This window comes from Haemaphysalis longicornis, unplaced genomic scaffold (assembly GCF_048455015.1).
Source record: "Haemaphysalis longicornis isolate Haplotype H1 unplaced genomic scaffold, Haemaphysalis longicornis Haplotype H1 scaffold_8, whole genome shotgun sequence".
NCBI classification, from domain to species: Eukaryota; Metazoa; Arthropoda; class Arachnida; order Ixodida; family Ixodidae; genus Haemaphysalis; species Haemaphysalis longicornis.
Window position 1 is genome coordinate 39,109,626 of NW_027526445.1, and position 23,558 is coordinate 39,133,183.

The 23,558-nt window shown below is 43.9% G+C and overlaps 1 protein-coding gene across 1 annotated transcript in view; it reads right to left on the reverse strand.

Annotated features, from left to right (window-relative positions):
• LOC144148171 (cytochrome P450 2C20-like) overlaps positions 1–23,558 on the reverse strand; it is a 63,225-nt gene that overhangs the window by 10,706 nt on the left and 28,961 nt on the right. The window contains exons 6-7 of the mRNA XM_077679752.1: positions 14,401–14,516; positions 6,675–6,933 (exon numbers count right to left, since the gene is read on the reverse strand). Coding sequence (XP_077535878.1) covers positions 6,675–6,933; positions 14,401–14,516 — 375 coding nt within the window. The remainder of the gene's footprint in view (positions 1–6,674; positions 6,934–14,400; positions 14,517–23,558) is intronic.

A 23,558-nucleotide genomic window follows, 5' to 3' on the forward strand; every position in this document is an offset into this window, starting at 1 on the left:
GTACCGTAAACTTTTTAGTAGATTTTATTTCCTTAGTACCTATATTGACTTCGCTGACTCTTCTCCCGCCTTCAAGTCGCCTTAGAGGTTCGTTCTAGGGCACCAGTCAGAGGAGCTTTGCACGTGCACTTGCGTAGCGCTTATGTGGAGCGACCCGGACTTGGAGCTTGATATAGTGTACAAACTAACAAAGCAAAGAAAGGCACTGTGTTGTTTTCACAAATGTGTTGTGGCTTAGTTTCAACTGAGTGTTCCAATTGCGACGACCCGTCGGCGGCCCGCGGACTAAACGCTGAGCCGATTGACTGTGTCGGAAGGTCGGCGAGCCGTGCAGTAGCGCAGCCAATTGCCAGCTCATCTGCTCCTGACGTCACATGAAAACGCCACAGAGAATTGGCGCAGGTGCAGAGAGGAGGACAGCATTTTAATTGATTTTTCTACTAAATAAATTCGCGTAATCGCGTAAACAAGCTCAGAGGGTCGAAACATGGACTATGGTGTCCGGACTACAATTTGCGCTAGTAATCCCGCAATGTTTACAAATCACTTCAGTGTCCCTTTAAGTAATCCTCGTCTACACACTGTTTCCATAATGGCTGCATGACGGCTGAGGTTTTGACCGAGACAAATGTTTTCCCAAAATCTTTGAAGGCTATGTACAAGAGTTTAATATACTCCGCGCAATTCTGTATCACCTGATTGACCCTGTAAAGAGCGTTCATAGTTGGATAGCCTTGGCAAAACCCTGCTTGTTCCTTAGGATGACTGAAATCTAAGGGGGTAAAAATTCTGTTAACGATTACCATAGTAAGTACCTTGTAGTTGACTGACAGTAATATTATCCGCTTGAAATTTTTTTAGTCCTTCAGGTCACCTTTCTTTTGTATTAGGATGATGCTCGCGTTCTCCCAATGTTCCGGTACAATCGCGGTCATTAGGCATTTCTTATACAGGTTTACCAGTTCTTCTAGTACTATTTTCCCGCCATCCTTCAAGAGGTCTACTGTTATCTGATCCTGACCAGATGCTTTGCCCCCTTGCAGTTTTTTCAAAGCCTTCTTTACCTCTTCTGTCGTTCCTGGTAGGATGTCTATCTCCGCTGAACTACTTTCATCGTAAGGTATTAGCTTGTATGTCACGGCTACTCTACAGATCCCTATAGAACTCCTCGGCTACTATACCGATTTTATCACTATTTGTGAGAACATTGCCTACCTTGTGTTTGAGTGCATTCATGTGTTTTTCCCCATGTCTATATCGGTCTTCACTGCTTTCATGCTGCCTGCGTTCTTTACAGCATGCTCAATCCTCTCCAAATTATACTTCCGTATGTCAGCTGTCTTAGGCTTATCGATTAACTTCGAAAGCTCGACTAGTTCTATTCCGTCAGCTGGAGTGGAGATTATTATCATGCTATGCCATTTTCTAAGGAAATCTTTCATCTCTTGGGAACATTTATACAAGTATCCTGTCTAGGGCTCGTTCCTCAGAATTCTACTGCACAATCCGTGATAATGTGCGATTGCCGCTGTCTCTGTTTCGTAAACTCTGCTGCCTAGGTTAGAGCTGGCTATCGGTTCTGCATTGCTATCGCGTATTCTTTAACTTTTCTTCTTACTCTTAGCTTATTGATCACCTTCTCTACACCTAGCTTGTTACTTTCGCTCCTGAAAGATAGCCTAATTCCAGATCTTACGATACGGTTGTCACTACACATTACCCTTCCGAGCACTTCCAACTCCTGCACCACGCTAGCGTTATCCCGTAGTATGAAGTCTATGATAAACGTGCTCCTTGGCATTTCCCTTCTAACGAATCAGGAATGTTTGGCGTTTTTCCATAATCTGGACACTTTTTTTCTCTTGCAGCATACAGAAAATAGTACCGGAGGCTTTTCGAGTACAATATCTCCTTTCTCCTTCAAAATATCCACGGATATGCCGTCGTCACCTGCAGGTTTACCGATTTTCATGCCTTTTATAGCCTTCCCTACTTCGTCTTCGGTTACTAGCGGGACTTCGAAGGTTAAGCCTCTAGGCTCAGTAGTTTCGCCTGGTCTGCCGTCGCTGGCGTACAGCCTGGTGTAGAATCGTTCGGGTGCCTTCATCATCTTGCCCAAGTTAATCGTAATCTTATCCTTCTCGTGTCTGAATGTCTACATCCTTCTTTTGTGATGGCTACCTTCCTCTTAGCTGTTTTCAAGCATCCCCCTATTTGCAGCGTATCCTCGATCACTGCCATGTTATACGCACGAATGTCGTTTGTTTTACTTCTGTTAACAAGTTCAGCAGTTAGACTAATTCGATCTGATCCGCCATACTTAACACATTTGTGTTCATATATTTAAAATTTAGTTCCTTCGTTTCTTTGGTTAGTTTTTTTTAGTTTCTTCCCTACATGTCCTTCTCTCATGTCTGCTTCTTATTCTGTGATTGGCGTTGTTAGGTTCTTATTTAGCCATTCTATCCCGACCTTGGGCTGCTCGTTTAGAAGCGCTATTTTGTTTTGAAGAGTTATGTTCATTCCTGTGATCTGGCTCTGACTGGCCGCATGTAGGGTTTCTTAGTTTTCACCAGCTTTCTGTATTTCCTTGTGATTGTTCACCTACCATGCAGAACATGGGGGGGGGGGGGCATGTTCGCATGCATTTACCCATCCCACTGGAATCTTTACTAGGACCTATACATCGTGCGCAATACCTGGGTTATCACCTAAGATTCAGTCTTTTTTTTTTGTTGTTGTACGAATGGGACTTTTTTATGTACATTTTGTATTACTTTGTAGAGTAATGTATGTATCAATGTCGGGTTATTTATTTCTGCTAATCGCACCAGCGCAACTCCTTGGCAGTTGTGATTGTCTATTCCGAAGTTTCGCAATGACCTTTCTCCCTTTTGCATTTTACCCAGATTTGCGCTAAACTCTACGCTATCACAATCGTGAACTGTGTTGTTGCCGTATTCATTTCTGATTGAGAAGTCGTTGTAAAACCTGTCTACGGCTTCATCATCATAGCTTGTCTTTGGCGCATAATCCTAAACTATATTTGACCTGTGCCGCTTCTTTGGTTTGATCACAACAGCGCGAATTGCTCGCAAATGCAGAAAACGCTTTCACGTTCCCTGCTATTTCTCGGTGGAATGAAAATCTACTTCGCGTTGTTTCTCCTCGTGCGTTAGCACTGTAGCCCAGGTAGTGCCCGCCAGTGGGCTCCATGAAGCCTTCTCCTGTTCTTCTAACTTCGCTTCATCCTATAAAGTGTGTGCGCTCCCCCCTAATATAGAGCTCAGCTTCGCTCCAACGAGCGGGTGCGTGCATAGAACGTTGCCAGCTTCAACTTCCGAAGGCAGCCTGCACGGAACAAGAGATTCTTACACCCTCTGCTCCATCGCAGTACGGTCCGCCGCCGTGGTTAGGTGTTCTACAGCTGCTGGGGGCAGAGAACCGAGAGTTTAGTTGGTCAGTGATGGGAGGGGGCGGTAACCGCAGCTATGGCTTAGAGGTTTGGCGCTCGCCTCGTATTAGGTACCGAGTACAAATCGAAGTTCATCCGAGCACCGACCGGTTTCTTTATGGATAAAGGGGCCCCTTGTCGTGTGCGGAACCTCGAAATTGGAATTTACGCCTGCAAAGCTGCCTAAACCCTCGTGAATGATCCCTGACCCTTGTCCATCTGGCACGTATCCCGGCCATCAGTCCGCGTCGCTGCATTTCCGGGGCTGCAAGAGCCTGCCGATGTGTCCTGCCACAGGGGGTGACAGATTTGAGCGTCCACAGTGGCTGTAAAAATTAACATATACATTTGTGTGGTTTGGTGGCACCGGGGACCTGCCGCTAAAATAGGCGCAAACGACTCCCCGTCCTGGCGCTCGGCTCTTGTGCTCGTGTACTCTACGCCACTAAGGAAGGTCTCCCGGCTTGTACGAGAAATCGCCCTCGTGGAATGAGACAGCTGCAGAAATGCAGGAACATTTTTCATAGTGGCCACATCCGGATCTGTTCAAGGAGTGCGGTTCGTGTTCCTAAAAGCTTTTTCAGCATGGTTGGACCTCTTTAGTATAGCACCTTAGAAATCCAGAGTGGTAGTGACTTCCGGAGCAAGCAGCACTACACACCTGCGTGGGTTTCGCTCACAGAGTCTGACGAAAAGAGTGAGAGAGCAAGAGACGTTTCCTGCAGACGGCGTTTGCGCACGCGCCTGCAGTGATAGTGAGCCAACATTCTTCGATTTGGCTTTCTATAGGCGCTGTTCTGAAGGAGTAAGCTGAGACGCTGGCTTACTTACTTTCAAGGCAAATAAAACAAACCTGGTTAACTTCCTTGACAGAATGGCAAATTAGAGGCCTTATCGCCGGGCTGATCCGATAGTTTGGGAAGTTTCATTAGCTCGCTAGGGCATTTTGCTTAACCTAATAGCAAAAGCCCACATGCAAACATACCACAGTCACTCTAGCTGTGATCGACGAAGCCGCCGGTAAAAAATCGCTAAATCAGCAAGTTGTTTCCCCGTCGGGGCCTATATACTGTCGAAAAAGGTTAAAAACCTTTCCACTGCATCTAATGGGCATTTCAAAACAAGGAAAGGTCGCATAAAACCTCAATTCCTGTAAACGTGATACAAAAAAATTCACGCATCATCATGAAGTGAATCATGGCGAGTAGGCGAATCACTGCCCTCCTGAAAGGTTCCGTATATACGGAAATATGGGCATACGGAGTACTTTCTTAAAATGACACAACGCTGCCACAAAACAGGGAATATTTTTAGAAACACATGAAAATGAAATACTGCATACTTATCGAAAAATTGGACGCTGATTTTATGTCTGCAAAATTACTAGAACCTCCAAATCCCTGTCCGTATGACTTCCGTATATACGGAGTGTACGGAAAACATGCGGAGCGCGATTTTGCTTATTAGTGAAAATAAAAACACGAAATCTGTGACAAACGTTCTTATTGTGTGAACGACTATGACTTCCCTGTTTATTAAACTAACAGTTACTTTAGGGGTGTTTGGGGGCATGATACTCCGTTTAAACTCCGCATACCTATAATTCCATACATACAGAACATGTCAGTAGGGTGGGGATCGTTCTTACCTTAAATCACCCGTGACATTGCCCACTCACGTATGTAAATGAGTGACAACGCGTGTGTACAGTATATACTCCGGGTAGCTTGTAGTCGGCGTTGCCATTGAGCCACTGCTTCCCGAGCACTCAACTCCGGGTACGCTTGGAGTTTTTGCCGTTTCGTCGCTGTATTCCGGGGTAGCTTTTTGTCTGCTTAAAGGATGAGCCGCCGCATGCCACGCCTTACATTTGTTTTTATTCAGGGGAGAGAAATAATATGTGGTCTGGAACGTGCTTGTATACGAATTTGCACCACTGCGGTCTCTGTCTGCCTCTGTCTCACTCTAACCTTTTGTGAACTTTTTGTTTTATTTTGTGAACTTTTTGTGACTTTTTTGTTCAGAAATGTTTCAATTTACACGGTGCTGTGCGCCTCTCTGTCTCTCTCTCTACCCTTTTATGAACGTTTTATTTGGTTCTTGTTGATTTTTTGTGAACCTTTTGTTCCCAGATGTTTCGATTTACACGGTGCTGTGCCATGAGCACGGACACCGAACGGACGCGGGACGGACAAGCCTCGGCCCTAAGGTGCTTCGCCCCTAAAGCAGCAGTAACCGCAAAACGTCAATTAGCTAATAAAACCGAATAGCAATGCCGTCTGATATATCATCTGCAATAATAGATCTTGCTATTCGGGCCGTCGACAAGCAAAGCATAGCAGTAGTATGTTTATGTAAATGGCGCAAGGCAGACCCGCTGCTTTTTTCTAGTAACTACCCAGTGGGACTTGGAGTACACGTTCTTTAAAAGCGTACTTTGTATATTCGAGATAACTTGTGAGATTTTAATTACTGTGCTTACTACCGATCCATACAAGGGGAAAAAGCAAGCTTAAGGACTTGCCAGAATTCTGTACGTGTCATTTCTATTTATTATGCGATACGTTAAATATAAGAATGTTGTAACCATTCATTGTAAAAACAGCTGGTCCACCAAGATCGTCTGCTCAAACTCTCACCGTTGGAACCGTTATACGCAGGAACACTTTTGTTCCATTGATGTTTCATTGGTGAGGCAGTGCTTTCTGTTCCTCAGAGCCTTCCTAACATAGCTGGACCTTTCTAGTGTAGCTTGTTAGGTATCCAGGGTGGCCGTTACTTCCGGAGAAGGCATCACTCTATACCTCTTCCTTTGATATTTAAAATAATTTCAGGCGCTTATATTTTCTTTCCCAATAATTACATATGACGCCCATCAGGCGCTCAGACTGTGACACATCGGGCGACGTTACTCCCAGTCTTCGAGATCAGGCAAGCGTGATTCTGTTTACAGTGGTGAACAGAACATCGAAGTTACACTTCTGATGCATCGCATTGATAGCGCATTGAACGTCCCACCTAGTATTGCAGTTGTATATCCAAACTCCTTTTGAAGCGCGTGCGGTTGGCCCTAAACGGGTCGTGAAGGTGATGTTTGTAGAACGATCTTAATGGTTGTTTTTCTTCCGCAAACGTCATCCGGGGTTTCACAGTCATAGCGTTTCTTTCCACACTGTTGCTCCCGATGGAATTTGCGGACGTTTTTTGTGTGCGTGCTTACTCTCTGGCGGCTCCAAACACTGAAGGTGGCTTCCACCGCTCGAGCTCCCACATGCATGCCATGGTGAAGGGCATGCGCCTCCTGTCTTCCCAAGTAGGGCGGCGGTCTTGTCCAATGACTTCGTCGATCTCCTTCTGCACCCGGGCTTGGATGGTCTCTGCGCTACTGGCAAAGTTCACCAAGTGCATTTGCACTGCAGCGGTAGTGGTGAACGTTCCACCAATCAGGATTCCGGTTAGTGTACCCACTAGGTAGCGATCTGCGTGCAAAGTCCCGTAAACCAAAACTCATCATTATTGATAGCTTAGTACGCATGGCTACACCGTTAGTTTGGTGATGGGAGTGAGATTAAAGAAAAATTATTTGGCATGAGGGAGCTGAGAGGAAAGAAGCCTCAAATAGCCCAGTTTAGAATTTTTTCTGGGGTGCCTCACCTTAAAGAACGTTACCTCAGGACGTGTAAGACACCGGTTGTTCAGCTGTGAGACATAACGTGTCCCTTCCATTTGACAAGAATAAAATTATTTCGGTGGCTTGTAATTAGGTTTTTCTAAAGATGTATATCAAAGCCATGTTTTTGAGAAAGTGCTTCTTTAACGGCATGGAATCGTTGTATCAGTTTTATCGCAAAGCGTAGAATTTCAGGTGTTAAAGCGCAGCACGGCATGGAAAATATTTCATTGTTGTTTTCCTGCTCCAACCTTTTCAGGGCCACTTCTGAGGTAATTCGGACTGCGAGCCCGCCCTCTATTACTGCCGAGGATCCTGCTGCCTTTTAACAGCGAAGCGGCTGCTCTTGGCCGTAATGTGCGCGGTGTGCGGAGTAATCAGAAAACGGGGTCATATAAATCCCGCCATTTACGGCGCACGTGTGCACGCGCCTCACGACGAGCGCCCTGTGTCATCCAGGCATTCCCGTGGCGCTTGCAAAAAAAAAGAACGAAAAGAAAAACATTCGCGTGCGTCCTCGACTCCAGGGAGAGCATGGACAGCTCAGGCTAAAGACATCCAGATCGCGAAGGCGTCTGCCACCGGTTCTAGCGCGTGCGGACGCGTTCCATTTTGGGAAAAATGGGAAAGCTTGGTACACTCGCCAATTATTTTTTTAGATGCAGAGCATTTCAGTAACTCACGATGTCACCCGCGTTGACGTCCGTAGTCGTAGTCTGCACCCCTCCCCCTACACTATATAAAAGAAAATACTACCCGGCGCCTGGTTTTGGTACACTGGCCAATTATTTTTTTAGATGCAGAACATTTGAGTAACTCACGATGTCACCCGCGTTGACGTCCGTAGTCGTAGTCCGCACCTCTCCCGCTACACTATATAAAAAAAAATACTGTCCGGCGCCTGGTTTCGATCCCTCGACCCTGCGGGCAGAACGCAATGTACATGGTGCTCTTCCCACTGCGCCACAAAGCCGACACAGAATGGGAGGCTACGAACGCGCCTTATATCCTTGACTCATTCAAACTACGTCAAAAAGCTGCTGATACAACGCATTCACTACCACCAACTCCCCAAACACTAAACGTTAACGCAATACACCAACCCCCTATGCGACGCATTTACCGAGTCCCCCTCGCGGGGAGATGGGCCCAATTTTTTTTCACTCCCTGCCACTTCCGACACATCTCCTTTTACAATGCTGCATGCGCGTTCCCCATTTTATACGGAATAGATACGAACAAAAAATTATTACAGTGGATTGCAGACTACAAACGGAGAGGAAATTTATTCATCGAGTTAACTTCGTAATGGCCTCAGCAACGCAGCTTTGTCCACTCTCAAGTGACTAAGGAAACTCATTTCATTTTAGGTTTTTTTCATTTAGGAGCCGCCGCTCTTCCTTAAAGCTCATTGTTTAGAGCACACCTATTAATTGTCAAATTCACTGGACATCCCAAATACCAGATGTGTATTATATTAAACCTTTGAGAAGCATTTTGTAACCACTCTAACTTTTCGTTGCGAGGTATTCATGCATAAAAACCATAAGACGTACTACAGAGTATCGTAGTGCTCACTGCCATATGACTCTCAACGAAGAAAAAACAAAACATAAGAACAGGGCAGGGAGTGAGAACCAGTCAGAGAAAGCTCCTCAGGAAAAGTGTTCCGGCAAAAAAAATATTTTCGTTCAGTGTGTGTCTAAAACACATACACAAAAAAGTGGCAGAGTGCATCTTTGTACTTCGAAATTTTTACGCACAATATTTTCACGTCTCGTCTACGTTCAATCGCACGACGCCCAAAACAAGCAATGCCTGACTTTGCTCACATTCATTTCTCGCAAATTTGTACTGTGTGCGAAACAAGGACAATATTCTTGGCTTAGTAATAAAAAAATTTCAGTACATTAAATGTCTTGGCATTGTAGCATGTAAAAGTAAACACTCATGATGCGGGGATTTCTGCAAGAAATATGCCTGAATGGCTACATCCTTTGCCATTGTCCATCTGTAAGAGGAAGCTGAGTTAGCTTATGTATCGTAAAAATTTTGCTCCGTAATCTTCACATTCAGTAAAGAATAAGTGGTATTTCGGGATTAATAGTGCTAACAGTTTTTCTCAGGCTGCATGCAAGTCATCCGGCTTTTTTTGTATTTCGGAATAAAAATGTACAGTTTATTTGAAGCGGCCAAAAAAAATGTCAGCATGTCTAAAAATTTGAGTATATCAAAATTCCCCCTTTGTTTAACTCCTGACAGATTTTTCACTGTGTATGTAAGCAACTCTTGTTATTTCCCAGAATTAATATTTAAGGGCATCCCGTCTACTAGTAGGAGGGGGATACAGTAGGCATACGCACTGGTCACAACCCAGAGGGCGACAAGGATCCAGCGACACCCACCGCCACCATCGGTCACTGCGCGCCAAAACATCCGTCACTGAGGCGCGCTCCTTTCTCGGCCCCCCGGTGAATCATATTAAAAACCCCTTTATGTTTAAAATTAATTCCAATTTTCTACATGAATTACACCACACAGTGCGTGAGAATAAATGCGGGTTTTTACGATTAACCTCGCCTATGGCATGGAAGGTCGAAACAAATTACGTGAATTCCAGAGTACAAACTGGAGATGCGTCGCTCAGGAGCGATCCGGATCTTTTTACCCGCTTTTTCTGCAGAGAAGTTGAGCCGCGGCTCACCCGCTCTTAAAAGAAAACGCGAGCTCAGTAAAAGTTAGCGGCGGTTCTTTTGCAGAGAGGGAGCCACTTCTCGCCCGCTCAGTGATCCGTGTCGAATGGGGCGAGCAACAGCAGAGCCAACCATGGAGGAAGAAAGCCAACTAAGCCGAAGCACGGCCGGACTGGAGCAGCGGCGAGCGCGCACTTTCATACGGCCTGCGCACCCAAGAAGGAACCAATACAGCAGATTCTTTACAGTGGGGGCGCTCCGAACCAACCCTCTGCCCTTCCAACCCGCCTTTCTGTTAGTCGACGCATCGCTTCTGGCCGAGCAGCTGTGTGTTTTTGACAGCGCGCTTCGCTGCCGGCGGGCCGCTCAGCCCGACCGGAGCGTGAATAGCAGAATCACGTTTAGCTAAGCGATAACCCTATCTCCCTCGACGGGAAATCATTCGCGTCACTGGTCGTGCCCTGTGCGTGTGCAAACCAAGACATCATCCGAAAGGAAAAATAAAAAAATAAGAAATGATATTTCAGTCACGGAAAGTGCCGTGTTTATTTGGCTGTCTCACCATTTTCATATAATACAGTCGCTGATAAGATATGAAGACCTCGCATATTTTTCGTCATGCGCCCCGCGTTGAAATGTTTCTTTCAAATGTTTGATTCGGCGCTTCCGAATGATAATGTTAGGCTGTTTGTCCCTAATAGACCGAAAATTCAGAAGGGGGTAAGGAATCAACTATTTTAAGAACGCCCATGTAAATTAACACTGGCAGGTATCACCTGTAGCCACGGCAGGGCTAGGGCAGCGGCAAATCCGCGCGCACCGCTCCTCTACCCCGCCCGTGCTGTGGGTCAACTGGCAAGGGTTGGTCCGAAGCGCCACAAACTAGCGGCGGTGAAAGGTGGGAACTATACCCGAAGCGCAGGCCGTATGAAACTGCGCGCCCACCGCTCCTACAGCCCGGCCGTGGCCGAAGACGGGGTCAAATGAATCGGCTCTTTGAGGCGCGTTTCGCGCCATCTGTTATCTGTACAGGAAAGCAATTGCCCTGCCGGGCCGGGTGGGGATAATTTTCCAAATTCCTTCAGCGCCTCCTGTCGTGTGAGCATACAGCCCGAGACAGGAGAGCCGGATCTTTTGAGCCGTTCTTCTGCTCTTCTGAGCTGCTCTTCGCGGAGCCGGATATGCTGAGGCAATCTTTGGGAACGGCGGTTGAGACCGCGGCGACGGTGGCGGTGAATGACAGATCGGAAGGCCGCAATGGCATCAGTGTACGAACTGCGTCTGCATTTTGAAAGTAACAAGAAAATAAACCACTGTGACCTCTACCATTCACCAGGGTTATATTTGTGCGCTCAGCTATACCCCGAGTTTTGAACGAGGTGGATGTTCTTGAGCCGCACAGTTCAGCGGCGGTGCTCCGCTCAAGGCTCGAGGGGGTTCTTTGGCAGAGCGGCTTTCCCAAACAACCGCGGCCCAACGTACGCGGCTGCTCGCTCGATCATAGAACCGTGATGAACCAGATGGCTCTGGACCAATCGTATCGGCACGTTCCCGAATGTGTCAGCACGTTCCATCGGCTTACCCAGCAGTGTCTTGGGTGCAACTTTGGCGTCATCTATTATCGGTGCCAAAAAGCGGACCCATCTCGGTTCGGATAAACTGAGCAAAGTGTTGTTCATAAACCACAATTTACATTTCATGTGTTAAAATTGGATTCTTGTATGGTGTGTTCCAGAATTATTTTTTCTGGCTTCGCCACTCGCTAGTAGAGAGCGCGTTCGTGAGCTAAAAGATTGACAAAAAATTTAGTTTTTTTATATGTCGACCGAGAGTCATCTTGAAATATCACAGACGCATAAAAGCCTTTGTAATGACGGTAAAGCCAATTTTTTCTGTACAAATACACCGGATGATGTGACAAAAGAAAGGTTATCATAACAAGGAAAAGTTCCCGAACTGAAATTAGGCAATGATTTAGATTATGGTTAACACAGGTCAATGAACCGCTGAGCCGTTCCAATTAACCGCTTCACTTCAATGAACGATCCGTTCTGAGTGGCTCACTGGACGGCTGAAGTTTCTCATGATCTGCGTGTTCTGATTCAAAAGAAACTGTGCATTTCTGATTTAAATTCCCCTACACAGGATGATTCGTTTGCAAATACCACATCAGACGATGCGGATGTTCCCGCGCGTGATCCGATCCATGCGAGTACCTTGTCAAAATAGGTTGTTGACTGCAGACCTAGTGACTGAGCAACAATGGCCTTACATAGTGTTCCGATTTGAATATGGTGCTTGGCATATGCACGAGTATAAAATTCACACTTGTTGTCGTGTATTAGAAGTGGTGACGTTAATGAATGGAACGCACCATCGAGTACCACGTCTCTGGAAGTAAAAATCCAAATCTGATTTCGTAATCAAAACATTACAAGGGCTTGTGTCGGGCACACCGTGTCTTCGTTTCATGGCTCTGTGTTTCCTTCTGTTGGAGCACCGCTCGGCTGATATCACCCTCTCTGGCCTTACGGATACACAAAAATTCATAGCTTTTTGTCTACGTTCGACCTTCCATTAGTAAACTTTACGGGTTCCTTCATGCAACCCTGCACGCCAGCTGTATAAAAAAAGCCGCGAAAAAACGAAACTCTTCGCGAGAAGGGTACTAAAGAACCTTTTTTTAGATGAGGAAATCAGAAAGGGGAGAAGAAGAAGAAGGTTAAGGGGGATACCCAATGATCATATTGAAATTTGTGTGGAATAATCATGTCTAGCGACATTTTTGGTCTACACTCTGACGGCTCTGTCAAGGGGAGTGTGTAAGAAACTGATTGTATCACTTTTATTACCTGCAATTAGCAGCTAACGCTCTAAACTGAATAAAAAACAGTTAAAAGGCGAACCTTTGGTCCTGCGTTTTCCGGATTTCAAACTTTGTATTGAAGCTGATGTTTTCTGTATTTTTCTACCCCTTCAGTGGATTAGACAATAGTCTTCCAGAGTTCATTCTGCAATAGAAGCTAGTAATACGTAATAATATTCAATAGCTGAAGAAGCATTTAGGAACGGCAACGCCCAAAGGGTCTGCCCACATGTGGTTGCCTCCATTAAATACTGCGATAGCCACAAGAAATAACAGATGCACTGAAGAGGGGAACGGCTGGGTGATAGTTTACGCTGTGAAAACTGCGTTTGAGAGTTTTTGTTGTGGACAAATATACTGCGCACTTAAGCGTACTTACAGTCTGCTAACCAACCATATAACCACCATCTCGTATTTCACAGCAGCACGTAGTCAGTGCACTTACTCTATTTTGAAATGCAGTAACCAATGCAGTAACTACGGCTTCGTGCCTGCAAAAAAACAGAACAATCTGCGAGGAAGTGCAAAGCCATCAAATCAACCTTCGCAGTCTGCCGGCCTGCGGCTCGGCAGGAAGGCCATATTATCCCGTTAGCGCCGTGTTATTTCGAGGCTTCTACCTTATAGAACATTTCTTTCTGCCATCGTACAGTATTTTGAAGCTATGCTAATAACGTTATGCTAGACGCCTTTGCGAAGGCATGGTTGAGGGTGCTGAAGGCGGTTGGCACCCAGATTTGTCGGCTGCGGCTGGCGCTGCAGTCGCCCGGCAAACTCGAGTGCCAGGTGCCTTTAGCAACAAGTAAATCACTCATGTTGATGCCATTTTAGGACGTATGATTGCGTTGTTTCCTGCCCCTGTAGCGTTAGAATATGGTTTTAGTATTTAAGATAGTCTCGCATGAAAAATTCGTCAGCTTGCAGTAACTAGCAGAAAGCCTTGAAAACGTTCGATGCAGACTGTTAGCAACAACGAAAATAGGCAATAAACTAAACCCAAAGCCTATACAAAACGCTTTTCTTCCGGAAACAATCAATTGGCACGCCCACGTATTGCTATAAGTGGGAATGTATTGGTGACCTTTGGGTTGGTTTTTAATTTAACTACATTTAAAAACTAGGATGAAATACATGTAATGTCAAACCTTCAGTATTTAGGTGTAGCAACATTAGTAGGCTCGTCTGTTTTATACCATAGATTAATTGGCTTAAAAACATTATTTGCTTTGGAAATCGGGGTACTGTGGTTGGTGTTTGCTGACTGGTTATTGAAATTAGGATTCCCGATATTACTGAAGAGGGAAAAAACATTTGTTAGAATAAACTGCGCCCACGTCCGCAAAATTCTTGATTCTTGTGGATGTTTGTAGCTTTACTAATGTGCGACGAATAACTAGTTATACTATTTATGGGGTTTGTTTTAGATAATTGTTGTTATCTATGGTGAAGAACTTGTGCGTTCTACCGAGAAAGTGTTTCACAATCGGAGTCCCAGGTCCTCATATCAGTAAAATAAACTTTCTTCGCAGTCAACACTTTTGCGACGCAAACAAATACCTACACACGATGGAAAAAAATACATTGCACTGTTTTCATTTATACTATGATATAATTAGAAGATGATCTGTAATGGCACAAATAAAGAATACACTAGGAAATTCGCTTCGCCCCCTTATTTTTGCTGATTTTAGAATAATTCAATGGAAGTAGAGCTCACGGGTAAAGGACGCATCAGAATGGTGTTTTTCATGTTCCATTTTCTCCAAGTAGCTCGGAATGAAGTCGTTCATGCCGTCTTGAGAAAATGCAGCTCTGCGAACTTCTACCTGCGTTCTGCAATTTTGGATGTGGAAGTAAGGGCCAAAGCAACAAAAACAGAAACAAAACGCTAATCCTAGTATGTTACGTACTCAATTAATGAAATTCCCAGTCTAATTTTGGTATTTGAGATAATGAGCAAAAAGTTTTCGGTAAACAGGTGATACTCAAGCTAAAAAAAACTATATAACATTCGCTGTTTTTGGGCATTTTCCGCTATGATACGTGATGAAATTTACTGTGATATTTTTTTTCCAAATAAACGGTCTGTCCTGGAGTGTGGTTGACATAAGGAATTTATTATTTTCACAAACTGATCAGTTTTCACTCTGGAATAACGTGTGCGCGTATTTCAGAGAAATTTTACTTCGTAAAAACCCTGAATTTCCGGAAACTGTTTTAAAGAAACAATTACTTATTCATTACACAGATATTACTGAAGTCCTTGCAAACCTAGTGTTTCTCTAAATTCACGTGATCGGTCAATTTATGCACTACCTACAAAAACCCTTTAGCCCTTAGTATTCTATTCTATGTTCAGTTTTTTTGCGAAATCCCGAAAGAAGACATAAGCGATGGATTCATAATATCGTAATTTTAAGTCTATTTATCCTTTAGAAATATATAAATTATCTAGGCGAACTGCCTGAGTGTTTGTAGGTGGATAAAGACCGTCTACAAATTATTCCTTTTTCTTTCTATGGAGCGAGCCCCTCCTCGGCACTTAAATTAGCAACGTTGTAAGTATGCCGCTGTTTTATTAACACGTTTACATGTACACCTAACCATTGCCACTCAATATAAAATCCGCGAGAATGACGCGCACCAGTTTGTTTTCTGAGCACTGCAATTTTTCACGCGAAAATGTCACACGCTCTTTTGTGAAAGAAGCTTTTTTTGCGTAATACGGGAACGTTAACGCTTTTTTCTAAGGCAGTTTGAACCATTCTGTGCGTTGTGAAAAGAAGTTGCACCCTAAATAATATTTCTATATTTATAGGTATTTGCAGCTAGACATTTGTGCACTGAAGTTGGGGTATTTACACACTATCAAAATTTTGTAACAGAAACATGGCCGAGAACCCCTTTCAGAATACTCATCTATCATCGTGGATTCATTACGGAATAGTCGTAAAGAAGCTTCCTTTTGAGGCTACATTTTCCCTCTACGTTAGAGCGTTCCACACTAAAGGACGTCTGGAAAAAAAGTCACCAACTATTTCTCACGCTCGAGGCGTGCAAAACACGTTAGCTAGAAGCACTACGTGGGTCGCACAGACTGTGACACTCCTGCCACGCCGCCTAATCAAAGAGCTGCAATCAGCGATCGAGCGCTTCTTGACCAACCACCACCATCAGCTGTCCTTCCGATTCGTTTTTCTGGCGTTTCCATCTGCTCCCGACAGCAGAGAAAAAAATAGTTCCTGTTTTTTTATTCTTTCTGTTTATTCCCGATTTCCCCAAAGCCGTTCAAAACCCAGTTTGTGCTCTGGTGCTTGGCGATGCAATTTTAGGTAGGGGCTAGGAATTTTGTAAAAATATCTCCTGGTCTTTGTAGAAGGCACGCACCGTTCCCTTCATTAGGATGTCCTTTGAAAATGCAACAGCACCGCAGCTCTTCACCAAGTTCAATACAGCGGCTGGAAGCGACGCATGCACGGTCACACTGGCTTGTGCCGCCGCTTTACCCAAGGTGAGGACGTGCGCTTTGCGTTTTCTTGCTGCTATCGCACGTTCGCTGAAATCGCTAAAATCGGCCTTGCCGAATTTGTCACGCAAAATATATCATTTTGAAATTACCGCCCCCCCCCCTTTCTCCGTTCAGCAGACTGTTTTTTTCACGTCATCTCTATGTCATCGCACTACTGATGAAACTCTACGGCTCCTTCCCAACGTGAACTTTTCGGCGTCGCTAAACCAGTTGAGCTCTCCAGCGTTTGTGGCATTCTAGTAGCTGTGCACACTCCAGGTTATATTTTGAGACGACTACGCAATGAACTCGCCCTGCTCACTTTAATTTCTTCAATGTTGCGTCTGCCCGGACACGCAACCATACGCACTCTGCTTCTGGCATGACCATTTCTGAGCTGAGTTAATATTCCCCGTCGCCATATTAACACACGCACTTCCCAAGCACGATGTTAACAATGACGATTGTACAGATGCCCCTGCTCTACAGATCCCTCGTAAAATGGTTCCGTAATGCAGGTTATAACCCGCCACCCTCCTGATAATGTCATTTTAAAAATTGTTGATCTATTTTTAAATATGCGGTAAAATGCAGGACGCCCTGCATTTGATCCCGTGCGTACTGTCACGTCCAAAAACCTGTAAAATGCTAAAACAAAAAGTGGGGAAACTAGAGAATATTAAAGAAATGGCCAGTAGTCATACGTGGCTTCTCTTCATTTTAGCTTTTATGCAATTACTTTTTCGGATGCCAGAAGAAAATCTTGAAAAACTGTAGAGAACCCAAAACACGATACGCAAAGCAATATGTCCGCGTTTTCTATGTATGAACTTTTTCATAACTATACAATTTTTCTTGGCAGTTTTGATCTATGGGAAAATTAAATATGACTTTTCGCTGTTTACTGAATCATATTTCAGCTAAGAAGTGACCTACAGCCTGTCGACTATTACATGAGCGGGATGAAGTCGCTGAATAAAGTTTTGCATTCTGACAATAGAAAAAAAAATATTTTGACTCCCACAGATCACTTTGTGGTCGAAGAAGCCCATTTTAGAAAAAAAAAAGGTGCATAATTTCAGAAAGGATATTAAAATGTTGCTGAGTTGTAATACTGTGAATGCCGCTGACTCAACGAACTCAATACCTATTGTTACTACGATTTGCATAATTTATTTGTTCCGTCTATTCCCCCCATTACTAATGGTTTCATTTACCAACACACACCATGTAGATATCTCTGCGTATTTGTTACATTTTTGTTAAGATGGAATGCGTCGTGTTGATTGACAATATATTTGTACTCTGCTGTTCTATGCGGAAACAGAGGCGTTGCCCTTGCAGTGCCTTGTGGGCATGTGTATGTATGTCCACATAAAGATTTGATTTGCTTTGATTTGATTTGAGTTTCCATAAGAGTAGCATATGTTTTGGGTTGTTTTATTGGATTATTGTTTTTATTCCATGCGTTTCACCACCTCTTACACTATATTATGATTACGTACTTAAAGTTACCAATATTGCCCAATGAACTCCCGTTATGTGGAAGTCGAAGGGACCATGAGGGTTTGTACGTCTTACCAGACTTTAAGAACCTCCGCCTCCCCCTTTCAAAAAGAATGGCAACACTGCCAGGTGCTTTTCAAATATCTTGCTTCAAGAGGGTGACATAAGGAGACTTACAATGTAGGAAAAAGACAAAAGAACTCATTTATTTGAGTCCGCAACCTAATAGAAGACTGTCTTCAAGTGCTCCTGCATGGTTATATTCCGTTCAAGTACATCCCCTACCTCAAGCGACAACGTGGCATAGACCGAAAAACAACTTTTCCATTTCTCGGCGGTGACGCGGAGGGAATCCAGAATAGAACAGACGCGAGCTCACACGCTCCCGTAAAACGGCATTGGTCAGGAGAGCTGCTTTGTTTGTGAATAGGAAGCCTCCGCCGTCGCCTTTTTTACTTTTTTATTGTTCTAGTACTGCGCCTCTGCACTGCAGAGCCGATCGGCCAGAAAACTGCCTTCGGTCTTTTTACTTTGCTTTGCCCCTCGCTCCGCGGGTTGAAGGATGGAAGCAGTGGTAGCTCTACTCGCGTATCTTGTTTTCTTTCCCCTTCCTTCTTTCGTTGTGTGAATTAGCTTCGCGCTAGGGTTTTGTGTTGCTTTTTTTTCTCTGGTCATGTGAATGCAGCGCTGCACGCTGCGAAGACTGCCATGTTCGCTACCCAGAACCGCCAGCAGTCCTGGTCACCCCGAACGTTTTTCGTCTTAACGGAAGAGTACGTGGACAGCTGTTCGTCTTATGCGAAATTTCCTTTTGCATTGGGTCTATGGAAAACCAAACAAACGTCCCCACGTTGTTCGGCATATGCGAGAATTGGTCCTAACCTAGCGAGAATAAAGGCGAGTGCGCTGTAGTTCTGTGCATTTGCAAGGCGTACCGTGCGACTGTGTTTTTTTCCTCACATTTTTGTTTTCATTGTCTACCTAAGGATTTTATACATTTGCCTTCGTTCATTGGGAGAGGTGCATAAGTGGCGTGTTTCGTGATTTCACTTCTGTTTATTGGTTTTCTTATTTTACGGTTGTGGGTGGAAAGCATTAATTCTTTATGCTTATTGGAACGCGCGAGGTACGAAAAAAAATTGGCCTCGTATCAGTTCACTTAAGAGCAATTGTCGTCAAAAGAAGATATTCTTCTGTCGATCCCTCAACAAAAATGCCTGTGTTTTCATTTACGCCAACATTTAACCGTCTCCCTTTCCGGCGTCGCGGCTCCCAGTATAAAGGGACGAAACTTTTTATCGACTCAATTCAACTTCGCTGCGTTTCCCTGCTCGCTCGCCGTCTACTGCAACCTTTTGTTACTGTAGGACTTTCTATAAGCCACATGAAATGGTCGCGGCAAGCGCAGTGCATATTTTCGGGTGAACCATTTTTTATAGGGTATTTTTTTTTATTTCCTACAGAAAATTCAAGGAGCAATGTATTTTCTTTACAAGAACGCTGAAAACTACTTTATGTATTCATGTTTGGGCTTAAATGTACCTGATGTTTTCTTTTTTTAACATTAATTTCAACAAGCATGAACACTGCAACCAGATTAAGTAGTTCAGAAATGTTTTGCCTATATAGACTTCTCGTTGAAGAACTTTTTTGTAACATCTGGCTGGGCGTCTTAATCGAAAGACAGAAATATAGACAGGCTAGCCTTCGGACGTTTAAAGGAGCCATAAAGACAAAATACAAGTTGGGTTTATTGAAAGACTGCCTAGTCCCGATAACAATGATACCAATACCATCGCAATGTTGGAAAAAATAACGTAGATAATAAGATAACGTTTGAAGCAGTCGCGACCCCCTAGCCAATTTCCCGCAACTTTTCTATGACGTCACGGAACCTTGTTTGTGCAATTGGAGGCCGCCTAACTGACCCGTCGCGACGACACATGACTGGACGTTTGTAATGGGGCCTATAGTTCCATTTGACCCCATCACTTGAATGCTAACGTGCAGTTAACGCACTGAAAATTATGTTTTATTGTTGGCCAGAATGACGTCATTCTTGCTCATAACACGTCACTGTGGCGCAAAATTTGAAAGTTTTTAAATACTTCTTGTTTTTCTTCGTTAAAAAAACATCTTTTGTGGCTCTAATGGAGCTGAGCGAGATACTCAATTCTCGTTCTTTCAAATTAAACGAAGTTGTATTTTCTCTTCATGGCTCCTTTAAGTAGCCGAAGAGAAACACGTCTTTACCCGTCGTTGTGATGTACAGAGAATCTACGAAAAATTGGCGCGCTTCTGCTCGTGTCGCTACCAACGTCGCCTAAAGATTATAGTCTTCTGCTGGAACTGCCACGTCGCGGCCTCTCCTCTCTTATCCACCAGCTCTAACGCTTTTCCTAACCTGTGTCCGTGCATCTATAGAAATTCTGTGGATTTGAATTTTGTCGTGTTCCCACTGCTGGCGCTCCATGTTTTGGCACTCTGAAGACGTAGCGCTGGAGCCACTAGCGCAAGGGTCCCTCTCTCTATGCTGGTGTGTATTTTGTGGTTAAAACTTTGTTTTCAACTGGTTTTCAGGATGTCTTGCCGCAAAACTCACAAACATTTATTTTACTAAAAGAACAAAGGAAACACTAGTTATATATTGATCTTCTTCCTCAATAACAATTTTATTAGACAGTTTTAGTTTCACGTACGTAGGAGCTTCGCGCACGTAGAGCCTTCACGGATGACGAATGCACATGCTCAGAACGGAAAGTGTCGCCGTGACTCTCACGGAAGTGCAAGAGATTGCAAGTTTTACGTTGCACTATTTACTCTGCTTCCGCACGTAGGGCTGACCAACACGGCGACACACTGCTTTCCCGCTTTGCAGCGATAAAAGTTTCGTCACTTATCCCTAGGTGCCATATCGTGCTCTAATTCTGTTCATTTCGGCTTTCAATTTCCCATTCTTCACAACACTAAAAATTTCCGTTGAAAAAAAAAATCATTCATTATCTCCACTAACACGATACCTGGCGATAGGCGAAGCATGCAATCTATAAGTGTTCATTATACCTTCATCTTTATACCATACTTCATCTTTATACCATGTTCATTATACCATACCTTCATTTACCGTTTTAGTATTTAACTAAATCGCTGCCCCTTACAAGCCCTGGCAAATCTCCGCCCCCCCCCCCTCCCTCGCTCTGTGTGTATGAGCCACACTTAAGGTGAACAAGAAGATATGACCAGCCTTCTTGTGAAGCGTTTGAGGTATTTTTGGTAAGGCAATCAAGAGCTTGCTCACTACGAGAGGGCCTTCAGGCGCACCAAACAAAATTATACTACGGAAAAATTCGAAAACAGCCGTTCATGCTGCCAAGAGGACTGACCGGCTCTTAATGTATTGTTCTACTGTTCTTGAAGCACTGTTGGATATGCTGAATGGATTTTTCCGTCAAAACTCCACCGCAGCATTCTTGAAAGTGAATTTAAAATTTACAGTATATTTTCCTAAGAATCCGGATTCAACTGGTGTGTTAAAATTCAATAAGAGTAAATCCAAACCTAGCATTCCAATAACACTCCAATTCACGTCATACTTTTTACTTTCTTGTGGCCATAATCTTCCCCTAGCTAACATGTAAAACATACGTTGCAATAGCTTTCCCAGCTTTGTATTTACGTTAGTAACAAACTACTCACTTTTTTCTCAAGTTCACTTAAGGTTGACTCAGCATATTAAAAAAAACAAAATCCTCATATTTTCTATTTCTGCAAATGCATGGCTTAACACGTCTCTTCCGTTTTCTCATTTTTATTAAGGTTTTTAGAATATTTTAGGGGCTTTACTATTTTGGTCTTCGTTGTATCAAAGGGATGTGTAAAACATGTTTTTCATTCAGGCAGTTCCTGCGCTATCGTTTTATTTACAGCAAAGCTGCATATGGTTCGTTGACAACCAAACGTGCGCCCGTAGAATAAGAAATTTTTGCTCCAGAGCTAAAGGGAGTTCTCTGCAGCTCTCAACCGAATGTAGATATCTGGCAAAACATTATACAAAATTGACCGCTAAACGACTCTTGTATTTCTCGAAGATTGATGCGCTTGTACTAATTACAAAGTTGGAAGGGGAGTTGTGAACGTTAAGGGATTTTGTTTGTCTGCAAACACATAGCCGTCCACGAAAAGAGTATGGTTACAGAAAACGGCCCTAGCTCGTGCTTTCTCGGATCTCTCTCAACACATATTACATGGCAATGGCTCGCTAATATGATTTTATCATTACGAGGTTTCTTGTTAGGTTGTCATAATTAGTTCATTCCAAAGTTATTAACGTTACAGATTACCCGTCTGCTGTCAACACATCGCCGTATCCGCAGACTTTAAACCGAAAATGCTGCAACTTAAATTTTCTCCACACTATCCCCCCACTTTTTCTTAAAGTTACCCGTTAGATGATTGTACAATATGCAGATTTGCATATACGCCTTATGAAGACGTAGGTTCAAAGAAGTTGTAAATATTCTAACATACCTGTCTTCTGTATATTACTTCGGCTACTACGGGAGGGAAACGAACAGAGCTCTAATTGCGTCCCCTAGAACACAACCATATTGCTGCCAAGTTTCATTCGGGTAATTAGCTGGAAGGTATGCCTAATAGGAAGTCCCAAACGTGTTTTGTTTTATGCGGTTCTGGCACTGCGCCCGGCTTTGCTGGTTAGGTTTCTTCCCAGAATAGAAGACCACTGAATGGTTTGGCAATTAGTGTTGACCAAATAAATCTGTGCTCACGCTCCTATTTCTCGTATATTGCCTTTTTTTTGTTTCGCCATGCAAATTATCGTCGCTTACGCAGTCATAACGAATAAATATGCTAACTGCTCCATCATTCATTTTGTAAAAACACCTAATTTGCGGTGGGAATAAGCTTGGATAATAATGAACACATAGAAAGAGGGAAATTTAAGAAACATTGCTGTGCTTGTAGCTTCCCCTTCCTTTGTGTTCTTTATTATTCAAGCTGATTCCCATCGAAGATGTACCCGCCGCGGTGGCTCAGTGGCTAAGGCGTTGCGCTGCTGAGCACGAGGTCGCGGGTTCGATTCCCGGCCGCGGAGGCCGCTTTTCTGATGGAGGCGAAAAGCAAAAACGCCCGTGTGTACGAGATTTCGGCGCACGTTAAAGATCCCCAGGTGGTCAAAATTATTCCGGAGCCCTCCACTACGGCGCGCCTCATCGCCTGCGTTGCGTCGGCGCGTTAAACCCCACAATCAATCAATCAACCATCGAAGATGTACATACCAGCAGACCAGAGCCATTCTGCTTAGTTTGCGGTTCGCCAGTTCTCCCGATTTATTTTTACGTTTTTTTTTCTCTTGGTGCTTTTCGTAAATTTTAATTTCGTCATTTTTTTGGGGGTGGGGGGGGTGGCATGTCAAGTGCATATGTTTGGTTTATTTAATTTCCTCGCAAGTTGCTCCCCCCTTTTTGTTGTGTTTTTTCTGTTGCGCGTATTATTTCCGCTTACGCTCTGAAGTCGATTGCATTTGCAGTTTCGTGCATATCTAGGGCGTTCAAAGATTCATGCCATTTCACTAGTGTTATCGTAGTTTTCAGCGCTTTTCATTTTGCCGGTTTTCCTTTTGTTCGACGTATAAAATACTTATGGTTGATTTCGTCCTTTCACTCTTATTATTTGGTATTTTTTGTATTTTCGCGGGTTGCGTTTGTATATTCCGCACAATAGGGTTTCCTTTGCTCTGTTTTAATGAATAAAAAATTATTAAAGAAGTATTTTAGCGAAAAAAAGTGCAGGCCGTTTCACCGTTGGCGCTTAGGGTACTTGGAAAAGAATGTGATGCATTA